This window comes from Chelonoidis abingdonii, chromosome 2 (assembly GCF_003597395.2).
Source record: "Chelonoidis abingdonii isolate Lonesome George chromosome 2, CheloAbing_2.0, whole genome shotgun sequence".
Classification (NCBI taxonomy): domain Eukaryota; kingdom Metazoa; phylum Chordata; order Testudines; family Testudinidae; genus Chelonoidis; species Chelonoidis abingdonii.
In genome coordinates this window covers 131,840,777-131,853,241 of record NC_133770.1, presented here as the reverse complement: position 1 = coordinate 131,853,241, position 12,465 = coordinate 131,840,777, and the positions used below count along the sequence as shown (strand labels likewise).

Sequence of the window (12,465 nt, the reverse complement as noted above, 5' to 3'; positions counted from 1 at the left end):
CCGTGCCCGAGACCGCTTCATCCGGGGAGGAAGATGAGGAAATTACATGGATCAGCCCTTCCCCCAGTGCGTGCAGTATTTCGGGGTCCTGCTGCACACGGTACTGTGGTTGCGGGGCCGGTTCTGATTCTAAATGCGGCACTGTGACCGGTACCGGGGTCACCAGTGAGCAGCTTGGCGTATCGGGCAGTGCCTGCTGAGCCCAAACTGTAGCCGTTGCCAGTGCCGCTGCCCGGCTAAGGGGTGCTGAATTTGGATATGGCACATCACTGCCCGGCGACAGTGCCAGTGGAGGAGGCAGCTGCGCCGGGGCCATCGACGCTGGGGAGACTGAGGCTGACCTTGATCAAGGACCAAACACCTGGCCTACTGACTGGTGGTAGGCCCAGGGGGTCCAAAATGGCCACTGCGAGGGCGGATGCCATTGCTGCTGACCCTAGGGGTAACGCTAGTGGCTCGCCCCCCGAAACTGATCTCCTGCTCCGCGACCGGCTGGAGCGGTAGGAGTCTGCCTCTGAAGTCTCTGAGTACGAGGACCTGGGGGGAGCAGCATCTGGTGCCATTGGAGAGCGGTGCTGAGGCGGCGGGGAACCTCTTATCTGGTCCGGTGCCACCTTAGCGGTGTGGTGCGGGGAGGGAGGCGACAGCATGGCCGGCTTGCCCCTCGATTGAACTGGGGGATGGGCGGTGGCTGGCAACTCCCTACGGTGCGGGGAGGCCGGCGCCAGGAGTCCCATCAAGTCTGAGGCCACCTCAAATGCCTCCGGTGTCGAAGGGAGGCACAAGTCTCCGCTGAGGTCTGGGGATCTAGGCCGGTCCGGACTCGACCGCACTCTCTGCGGTGCGAGAGTCGACGGAGCAGCCAAGGGCTGTAGCCCAGCCTGTCCGCTTGCACCTGCGGACAGCGTCGGGCTCGAGTTCTGGTGGGGTGACCGTTCCCTCACTGGCTCTCTCTTCTTAGCGGGCACCGGCGACAGTGAGCAGTGCCGCACTGAGGCCAACTTCCTAAGACCCGACTCCGTCCGGTACTGAATTTTAGATGACTTGGGCTGGGCCCTAAGTCCTAATGCCGGGGCACTCCGCACAGACTAAGACATGCTGGGCACCGCTCAGCCGATTCCAGGTCCGAGGGTGGCCAAAGGGCAGCCTCCATCAGGACTCTAAGTCTTTGAGCTCTGTCTTTGAGAGTTCTCGGGTGGAAGCCTCTGCAGATAGAGCACCCGTCCGTTTGGTGGCTCTCTCCAAGGCACCTCAAACAAGCAGAGTGCAGGTCACTCTTCGGCATGAATTTCCTGCAGTCCTTGCAGAGTTTAAACCCGGGGGACCCGGGCATGCCCCAGCGGGTGACGAAACTTGGGAGGGGGACCCCCCAACTACTAGGAACTATATACAATGACCTAAGTAAACTGACTGTAACAACTATCTACATGGACTATATACAAGGATAGGACACTGCTAACTTGCTATGCGCAAGAGAAGTTCCAGCTAGCCGTCACTGGCAGTAAGAAGTAACTGAGGGAGTGGAGGATCGGTGGGCCCCTTTATAGAGTGCCGTAGTGGCGCCACTCCAGGGGGCGCCAAGGCCAACCCTACGGATGCTGCTAGGGGAAAATCTTCCAGCTGGTGTGAACACAGCGCACGCACACCTGCTTTGAATGGACATGAACAACCACTCGAAGAAGAACTAACAATGATGATTTTATGTTGTCTTCCAGATCATTGATAAACAGTGTTAAATAGTGTAGGGTCAAGAACTGATCCCTATGAGACTGACTAGAAATGCCTCCACTTGTTTGTTCCTCATTTGCAGTTATATTTTATTTATTCACCTAATGTGCATGTTGATTTTGCATTCCAGTTTTTAAATAATGTCATGAGATACCAAGTCAATACTTTACAGAAGTTTAAAGTGTATGACAACACTTTTACTTTATCAATAAAACTTGTAATTTCAGCAAAAAAGATCAAATTAGTTTGACAGGACCTATATTCCATAAACCCATATTGAGTAACATTTATTGTATTAACCTCCTTTAATTCGTTATTAATAGAGTTCCATATCAGTAATTCCATTATTTTGCTCAGGACCAATATCAGACTGACAGGCCTATAATTACCCATGTTGTTCTGTATACCATTTTTAAGATACTAGCACAACTTTACTTTGTGTTCCAAGACTCATTAGAAGTCAACATTAAGGAACAAGAGACTCCTCAACCAGCTCTTTTAAAACTCTTGAATGCAACTCTTGGATGTGGAACAGTTAGTTTGAAGATGTTTAACTTTTGTAGATACTGTTTAACATTCTTCCAAGTTACTGTTCAAATAAAGTGTGCCATCAATCATGTCATACAAATATATCTGGCTTTTTCCCCAAATTGAATCATTCTGCCTTTACTGCATTATTGACAATTGTACCATTTCCACTGAGTAATTCTACCATTTCCATTGGCTCTGATGGCCAGAGATTTGTGTTTTTTGCTTCCCTTATAAAACTTTCCTACAATTCCTAGCTACCAATTTATTACTATCAATTTCCCCTTGCTTCAATTTGTTACATATGTTTAATTTTTTATAGCTGCATTCACTTCCCCTCCAACCCATGTTGGTTTTTAACTAGCATGGCCTTCTTTTGACAGACTTGCTAGGCATTTAGTGAAATATTCTTGAACAGTTGCTAATAATTCATGATTCATAATTGTTATGTTTAAATCCTCTCACCTGGTTTGGCTCAATCATTTATAGCTTTGTGAAACTGGCCCTTTGAAAACACCATGTACATACATTACTGGTTTGGACTTTATTCTGTTTGGATAAAGAATGTAATGAAGTCATGATTATTTGTACCTAATCTACCACTACTATTTAATTCTATGATTAATTCCTATTTATCTGTCAAGCACGGACTAATACAAGATTCCCCTTCCCTTTTTCCTTTCCCCCAACAAGGCTGGATGCAACATTTTCTGAGTTAGGAAACTCATCTTTAATATTTAGAAATCTCAAGGATGTTTAGCACTGGCAGCATGAGATCTCCAGCAAGTGTCACTCAGAATGAAGTCCCCTATAATCTTTTTTTCCTACATATTACAGATAGGGGCTTAAGGAACCAGTCATCTTGTTCTCTAGTGTGATCTGGTGGTATGTAGCATAGTCTTATTTGGAGTATCTTGTGCTTTTTTTAGGACATTAATCCATAAACATTCAAGGTCATTTTCCGATTTGTCAGTGACTCAAAACAGGTAAACTCAATAGACTTACATACAATAACCAAACAGATAAAGCTAGAATCCCTGTAATATTCATATACAAGTAAGTATTTTAAATTGTAAGATATCTTCACATATACCAACATAATTCTGAATGTTACACATGATTTATACATTTTTCCTTGTGTGCGCTTTTAGTCTAGCACTTTGTAAACTTAACTGAATACAAGGTATGGACATCTTAAAGCAACACGATGTAGTTCCTGCACATAACAAAGAACAACTTTGATCTTTTTTGGCATACTTTTTTAAAAATCAGAAATGTAGAGTATTTAAAAAAGTTATGTAATCTTACCAGGGAGGAGAGGATCTTCAATGCACAACATGGATGGTCTATATCCATTGGTCATGGCTTTCATGATTTCTTCTTTGGCAACATAGGCACCTCCATTTTTTATTCTAATACCAGTTTTCAAGTAATTAAAATTTCTTCCATACAGTTCAAAAAATTCTACTAGAAGCATTCCAAGGTTTTCATCAGCTCTCCTGGCATCAATTCTTGGATGCAACTGTAAAAAAAAATGTCTGATACTTACTAAAAAGTGAGGGTGGATTATAGGCACACACTAGAAAACTGACAAACCATATACTAACGGTTAGACATAAAACTGGTCCATTACAGCCACTTCATAACCTAAAAGTTGCAATCATATTACCTTTCCCAACTAAATTCCCCTAAGCTTTCCTTAAACTTCACTTCACAAATGTAACCAAGAGGGGGCAGCACTTGAATAGTATATGGAGCCTATAGTACTTAATCGAATCTTCCTACTTAGTCCAGTTTTCTAGTCCAAAAGCAACACAGAAGAATTGCCACTTAGATTTGATGCCTAGAAAATGAAGGAATATTGGTTTAAGTTTTCATAGGGATTCTGCAGTGGTGGCAGTTTTCAGAAGATGGACAGAAAATAGAACTCAGTGCTTCCACTACAAATCCTTATGCAATCTAGAACAGATACGCATTGCTGGCCTCTCACCATCATCCCCACGTTTTACCAGATGTACACAACTTGAAGCCACCTCAGACAGCGGACAACTACCATATATATTTGTTTATAAGCCGAATTTTTTTAGTAAAAAAGGGAAGCACCAGAGACAGGGGGCGGCTTATGAACAGGTATAGAGAGGGAGAGGTGAAACACAGCCCCTCTCCCCAACAGAGGGAACAAGGAGAGGCAGCACAGCCAGCAAAGACAGAAGGGAAGAGGCGGGGCCAGAGTCTCTCCACTTCTGGCCATGCTGCTCTTCCCCCAGCCTGCAAAGGAACTGCAGCTCTGGGGCTGGCAGGCTGCAGCCCTGCCACTCGGCCCCGCCACCCAGAGCAGGCTGTGGCCATGCCACCCAGGCACCGGATCACTTTGTGGCCACGCTGCCAGGCCCAGTCCACTGGAACATGCTGCGGCCATGCTACCCGGTCTGACCTGCCGGAGGAAGCTGCAGCCACGCTGCCTGGCCTGCCGGAGCAGCTCCAGTCAGGTCAGAGACATCCTGCCCTGGCCCTCCCCAGATAAAGTGGGAAGGGATAGGATGAGGAGAGTGTGGGGGTCCCAGGCTAGGGGTGGGGTCATGTGGGGGGTGGTCACAGGGGTTACTCCCCTGACTCCCAGCTTCTCCCCTCCAAAAATTTCCCCACCAGTTGCTGTCCTGGCCCGTCAGAGTAAGCAGCTGGCTTGCCAGGACACTTTGTTTACTTAGGTTTACTTCCAGGCCTGCAGATGCTCGAGGTAAACAAACCATAATGGCCCACCAGTGGCTTATCCTGATGGCCCGGGAGCCAAAGTTTGCTAACTCCTGAATTATAGGGTCGGTTTATGAACAGGTTATAAAAATTTTCCATTTTTACTTATCCATCTTGGGGGGGGTCGGCTTATAAATGAACCGGCTTGTGATAGAGTATATACAGTAAATACCAAAGCTACTCATAAAGAACACCTATGCTGGAGCGTATGCCTAGATCAGCATGAGGCCATTTTTAATCTCAGTTAACTGACTGCCAATTCACTGTAGTTAGGCTTTTGAATGATAATCTAGAAATTCCACAAACATTTACAAATGGGCCATATGCAACAAGTATTTAATTAAAAAGACTAATCATAATGCATGCCACATCAAGGGACTGAATTATGATTTTATTTCTCCTTAGCTTTGTTTTAGGAAACTGCTTAAACCATTTTAGCTGAAATTTGCAACAAGTCAGTCTGAAGGAAACACCTACAATGGAAAAATTGCAATCCAATCAAAGCTATAAGCAGCTGAAAATGAGGTCTTATAATGGAGTGTTGGGCAACTAGCCTCACCTATAATATACTGAATACAAGATTTGCACATAATTTACCTTTTTAACAGGGTATCAAAATTCTGTGTGTGGTCCATAAACATACATTTTTGTATATCAGAAGTAGCCTTTATCACAACAGGCATTTGGGTAAGAGAACAGCCAGGCCCAGCTGTCCTGGTTCCAAGCCTACTCCCACTAGCACAGCAAGAGGTCTGCTGACAAGGGAAGCAAGCAAAGGATGCAGAGAAGACTTCAAAGGAATTCAGGGGCACGCAAGGACCCTCAGGCATAGGCGCTGACTTCCTCTCTGCTGGGTGGGTGCTTGACACCCCCCGCCCCTACCTCCACCCCCCTTCACCACACCCCCATTCCCCTAAGTCCCCGCCCCTGCCCTGCCTCCTCCCCTGAGTGCACTGCGTCCAGTTCCTCCCAGAAAGTCCTAAGTACTGCCAAACAGCTGTTAGGTGGCGCGCGGGGCGGGGGGTAGAGAAGCACTGGAAGGGACGGGGAGGAGCAGGGACATGGTGCACTGGGGCGGGGGGACAGAAGGAGGCAAGGAGGGCGGAGCTTGGCTGCAGAGAACCCATTAATTTTTCCCTGTGGGTGCTCCACCCTATGCCTTCAGGGCATCCCCTCCATCCATCCTCTATCTGGCAACAGGGAGGAAGGAGTAAAAGATCAGGGAGGAGTCGCTATGGAGAAATCAGTAAGGCTCTGACATTACCATAATTTGACAACAGTTTCCAGTGTTTCTACTGAAATGACTACCATGTTGGGTGGTCTGCTTGCTTGCAGCCCAACCAGAGAGGGGGTGTGGCAGACTACTGGCACCCTCTGCCAGAGGAAGAGACAGTTCTAGGCAGCAGGTTCGGCAAAAAGGTTGTGTGGAGAGGGCCACTATGCCATTCTCCAAACGTTATATGATAATAATCAATTTTCAGAGGCCTCTGCTGCTGTTCTCATCCATACTCTGTGCAGAGCTCTCAGAAATACGAGAGGCAGCCGGCAGGGGAATGGAGATCACAAAGCCTTAACAACAAACGGAGTGCTGTATGTCACTAAGGGAGAGAGAAGAGAACAGCCGATTGATAAGGGAATTCATGGCAGAAACTAAAATTTTAAAGAACAGAGTAACAAACAAAATAGAGAACTTACCTGCAGGAAACTAATTGCCATTAAAATTAGGCTGTAAGAGCTAATTCCACCAGTAAAAACTTCATTCAAATCCCTCTGAAGAAGGAACTGTTTTAATACTAAAATCAAGTAAGGCAGCAATGAATATTTCTGTAAATAGGGAAAATAGGCCTGTTATAATCTATTACAAATTCTATAAAGATTTTAAGAGGCATTAACATGTAAAATTCTCTCCTCAAAAACCTGACTACAGGACTTTTAAATCAGGCTATTTGAAATTATTTTTACTAGCTGTTTACTCAAAGGAACAGTTAACACTTTATTTTATTCTATTCACATTTTATTTGTGTAAGTACGGTATTTAATTTGGTATATTGTATCTTCCTAACAAAAGAAAAATTAAGGTTAACACAGAAAGCTACTTTTTTAAAAACTCTTCCATCAGCCAAGACATTATTATCCAAAGTGATCATCAAATTATATTGCAGGAGGGATATAACCAGCAGTAACAGCTGATTTTAGTAACAGAAGACAGCTAAAACTTTGCTGTATAGGTATAATTAATAATCCAAACCAGATCAAATATATAAATGTTTCACTAAAGCTGGTTAGTTTTTATGCATAGTAACAAAGTTGTGAAGAAACAAGTCATTATACTATACCAGCCTCACATTTATTTAAGCTTTCCAAGAAAACCGTTCAGTTCACAGAGTATAAAAGCTATTCAGGACCTGCTTGAGCCCATACAAAGAAGTCCTATATTTAAGGTGAAGACTTTAAAGCAGCATACTAGCATACTGAAGGTGCACCACAGTGGGTACACTGCTGAATTCTTTAACAGATATAGGAAGAGTACCTAGCATACAAAAAATTTGCCTTTCAGCATGAAAGAACTGACTTTCAGTCTTTACATATTTCAAATATAGAAACTATTCACTTCTGTAAAAGCTAGACTTTTTACATGTCATTCATGGAAAGGTGGGAAATAAAATATTAATGTTCAGAATGATGGCTGTGCAACATGCTTAATTTAGCCAATAGTTTCTTAAGCAGTGTATTATGTGGAGCCTTACCTCACTTAAGACTAACTTCAATGCAGCTCACTTCAATTGTGTGTGACATACCAATCCCATTTATTTAAATGACAAACAAAAAGTATGTTAGGATGGAAAAAATATTCTGAGTTCTAGTTAAGTTCTTCAAAATTTTATCAAATTCATTTTGGACTGACAGTTTCCAAGCTTGCTCTCAGCCTACAAGCAATTGCTTAGTTTTGAATAGAGAGCTCAGCTGTTTCAGTTTTGAATATATTAAAAACCCTAAAGTGGTAGCTTTCATTACGGTTTTCACAGATTTAACTAGAGCTGGTTAGGAAATGTTTTTCCTCTTCTTGTGAAAAACAACAGAAATAAAAAGGCAGTTTTCTAGAAACTGTTTTACGAATTTGAGAGGCTTATCAAAAACAAAAATTCATCAGAAACTGAACTCATGAAAATTTATATTGACAAAACACTCAAATTTTCACTGAAACATTAAACCAAAAATGTCATCAAACTAACTTTTACAACAGAAACCTGCAATCAATTTTTACATTAACCTAAAAACCTACTGGAGTTTGGAATACTGGGGCAATGAAGATTTAGACACAAAACACTAAGGGTATGTCTAACAGACCATGGCAGCAAGCTTCTCAGCCTGGGGCAACAGACTCAGGCTACTGAAGGTCATGCTAGTGCTCTAAAAGTAGCTCTGTGGACAACTCTTTCAAGGTTCAGCTCAGGCTCTGAAGCCTATATAGGTGGGTGTAAACCAGCATCCAGGTTAAGACAGCGGACATCACAATTCAGGTCACCAAGAAAAAAAAGTGAAAGCCTGATATTGTTGATATTTCAAATCTTAAGGTTTAGGTACCTTCAAAGACAGTGACTTCAAACTGGATTGTGACAAGTTCTGAGTCAGAAAAGCTGCTTAGGTTTTCTGCAAATTCAGATTTTTGAGGAGGGGTTTTTTGTTGGTTTTTTTTTTTTTTTTTTGCAGGGGGCAGGAGGGGAGGTGCTATTTATTTTTAACATTTTAATGAAAACTTAATCAAGCCAAATTCAAAGACTTTATGTACTGCACTGCAAGTCACTCTATATCATTAAGAAATTTTTATTTGCCTAATTTGACCATATTTTAAAGCATCAGCAGAAGAGGTCCGAAAGGTTTAATAAACTGACACAAATTTGTCCTTCACCTTTCCAAATTACACTTCTGTACACAATTAAGATAATGTCCCTGTTTAAATCTTTCAAATATTGGAAATGAACAGTTTATTACAGTGTTTCCTCTAATTAAACTTGGCTAAGCATACGAGTACTATATATGCAAACAGGGGCAACTCTAGGCATTTTGCCGCCCCAAGCACGGCAGGCAGGCTGCCTTCGGCAGCTTGCCTACAGGAGGTCCCCAGTCTCACAGATTCGGTGGCAGCCTGCGGGAGGCCCACCGAAGCCACGGGACCAGCAGACCCTCCGCAGGCATGCCGCCGAAAGCAACCTGCTTGCCGCCCTTCCGGCGACCGGCAGAGCACACCCCCCCGCAGCTTGCCGCCCCAAGCACGCACTTGGGGTGTTGATGCCTGGAGCCGCCCCTTTATGCAAAATTTCAACAAGTGAGACTTCTTTCCACACTTCTTATTCAACCATCTAAACGTCATTTTAAAGCAGACCTTTTCAAACAAACAATTCTCCTTGCACAAGAACATAAGAATGGCCATACTGGGTCAGACCAAAGGTCCAGCTATCCTGTCTTCTGACAGTGGCAAAGACCAAGTGCTCCAGAGGGAATGAACAGAACAGATACTCATCAAGTCATCCATCCCATCGCTCATTCTGAGCTTCTGACTAAAGGAGGCTAGAGATACCATCCTTGCCCATCCTGGCTAATAGCCATTGATGGACATAGCCTCCATTAAGTTATCCAGTTCTTTTTTGAACCCTGTTATAGTCTTGGCCTTCACGACATCCTCTGGCAAAAAGTTCCACAGACTGACTGTGTTGCATGAAAAAAATACTTCCTTCTGTTTTAAACCTGCTGCCTATTAATTTCATTTGGTGACCCCTTAGTTCTTATGTTATGAGGAGTAAACAACACGTCCTTATTTACTTTCTCCACCCACGTCATGATTTTATAGACCTCTATCACATCCCCCCTTAGTTGTCTCTTTTCCAAGCTGAAAAGTCCCAGTCTTATTAATCTCTCCTCATACAGAAGCTGTTCGATATTCCTAATTGTTTTTGTTGCCCTTTTCTGAATCTTTTCCAGTTCCCATGTATCTTTTTCTTTTAGATGGGGGGGGAACCACATCTGCACACAGTATTCAGGATTTATATAGAGAGGCAATATGATATTTTCCTCCTACTATCTGTCCCTTTCTTAATGATTCCCAACATTCTGTTTGCTTTTTTGACTGCTGCTGCACATTAAGTAGATGTTTTCAGAGAACTATCCAAAATAACTCTCTTTCTTGAGTGGTATGTGTATAGTTGGGATTATGTTTTCCAATGTGTTGGAGACGGGAGCACTTCTTAAGCTGTTTTCAGTTAAGCCTGCAGTTTTTGGGGGACGTGGTTCAAAACTGGGTCTGTGTTTGTAGCAGGCTAGTGTATCTGGTAATGAAGTCCCAACCTGCCAGGGACAATGGGCTTAGAGGTAGTTTCAGCACATTAGGTGGCAGTCCCAAGCGGGCTTCTGTGACCCAACCCGTCACATGGACCTCTTTCGGAAAGCCACTGGATTAGAGCCAAGAATCTCAGCAGATGACTCCAAATGCCAGGGAGCAGGAGGCAGTGTCAGTGGCATAAACTGCAGCCTAGAAAGCCACTTTAGCTGCCAGCCTGCCTTCATCCACAAGACATTGGAAGTCCTGCTATTTTTCCAGGGAAAGAAAGGCCTGAAAGTTTGCCAGCTTAGAGTACGAAAGGAAGTCATACTTGGTCAGGATGGCAATATGAAATTGGAGGCTTAGCAGATGAGCAGACCTTGCGGCCCACAGGTCCAGTTTCTTAGCAGCCCGGTCAGGTGGCATGGAGCAGAAATGTTGTTGGCAGGCGCACTCAGTCACACCTTGCAACACCAGCAAGGTGAGGGTGCGGGGAAGGGTGAAGAAAAAGTCTGTGCCCTTAGAGAGAATGAAATAATGGCATTCTGCCAGTTTTGGGGTAGGGGCACAAAATGCTGGGCTATGCCAAACTGCTTGGGCTGGCTGCATGAGGGCATCATGAATAGGGAAGGCAGTATGGGAGAGTCCAGGGGGTTGCAGGCTGTCCAGAAATTGGTTTTGTGGATCCTGGACATACTCAACAGGCAGGTTGAGGGCTGTAGCAAGTCCTGGTGCTGCACGTAGTCGTTGGGAGGAGAGAGAGAGTGTGGGCAGGATAAGATCATCGGGGACAAAAGTGCCCGTACAGATTGGAGGAGACGATGGCGCTGTTGGTACCACCGATGTTGAAGGGAGTGGGACAGTAGGAGGTTCGGGGGGGGGGGGGGAGGGAGGGAGAAGAAGTGGTATGCATTAGAGAAGGGTGATGATGGGGATGGAGCGATAGAACGCAGTCATGGCAGAGGTCCCAAGTGGCCCAGTAGAGCCAAGCAGAGGGATCATCAGGCATTAACAGGGCTCATAGGTAGCAGAACCATGGACCAGCTTGCGGAGCATACATAGGATGATACGGTTGGTGCCAGGGATTTGGGCTGTACAACTAGGCCAGCATGAAGGCAGTGTCTGGTTTAGAGGACTACTCAGAGTCTGAAGACCAGGCTATCGGAGCTGGTGGCACCATTGGTGCAGTGAAGGACGCACAGTCCAAGAGAAGAAAAGGTGCGTCTGAGGGCAAGTGTGGAAAAAAGTGGAGCAGGAGCGTCTTATCCTCAGGAGACAGCAGATGAAAGACACCTGAAGGGCTGGGACATAGAGGTGCCCCAGCATATAGCAGCATGAACTCAGCTGTGGGCTTAAGAGGGGAGAGATGGCCTGGTGTACGCAGAGCCGTAAGTCCCAATGGTCCTCGCAGTGGATCAGTCACCGAGGTCAGCAGTGGCACTGGTGGGGCATAGTGCTTGGACTTCTGCTCCATGTGAGGCTTCTTTGGAGCAGGAGCATCTGGATCAATGAACAATTTCTTACCCGACCTGGCACAGCTCTGTGCTTATAGGTAGTCCCCATCAGGGAGCTACCTTTATGCATATGAGCATGCTTCTTGTGCACAGTGTGGGCTTTGGCCGGATGGGCCAGTGACACCAGTGCCGGGTGGGAAAGGCCCAGGGGATGTGCTGACTGCCGGTTCTGGGCATCCCCGACAGATCTGTGGTCACCAGATCCAATTGTGCACATGGGCGCACAGTCTCCTCCATAAGCAATTTGCACACGTGAAATTCTCTGGCTTCCCAGGTATGTGGCGGGAATGAGCAACAGATGAGCAGCAGGCACTAATGTGATTCTCACCAGGACAATAGATTCAGTGCTGGTGCTAGTCGTTCACAAAGGAGGAGCATGGGCAGGAAGCACAGTATTAAAAACCAGCTTACTGGAGCAGTCCCTGAGGGAAAGATCCCCGGGGGGGAGAAGTCCAGCAGAAACCTACGAACTAAGGGGAAAACTATATACAATGAAAAGAGTAGTTCTCTTAGCAAGCTAAGAGCATCAAGGAACAGTGGTTCCAACTCTGGCCATTCAGCAGTAAGAAGGAACTAGAGTGGTGTCGACCTGCACAGCCTCTTAAAGCCGTGTGGGTCAACGGACAC

General features: G+C 45.2%; 1 protein-coding gene across 5 annotated transcripts in view; it reads right to left on the bottom strand.

The window, feature by feature from the left end:
- Positions 1–12,465, bottom strand: part of TENT4A (terminal nucleotidyltransferase 4A) — a 103,336-nt gene that overhangs the window by 54,165 nt on the left and 36,706 nt on the right. For all 5 annotated transcript variants that reach the window (XM_075062669.1, XM_032795133.2, XM_032795144.2 and 2 more), the window contains exons 6-7: positions 6,703–6,831; positions 3,565–3,778 (exon numbers count right to left, since the gene is read on the bottom strand). In XM_075062669.1, coding sequence (XP_074918770.1) covers positions 3,565–3,778; positions 6,703–6,831 — 343 coding nt within the window. The remainder of the gene's footprint in view (positions 1–3,564; positions 3,779–6,702; positions 6,832–12,465) is intronic.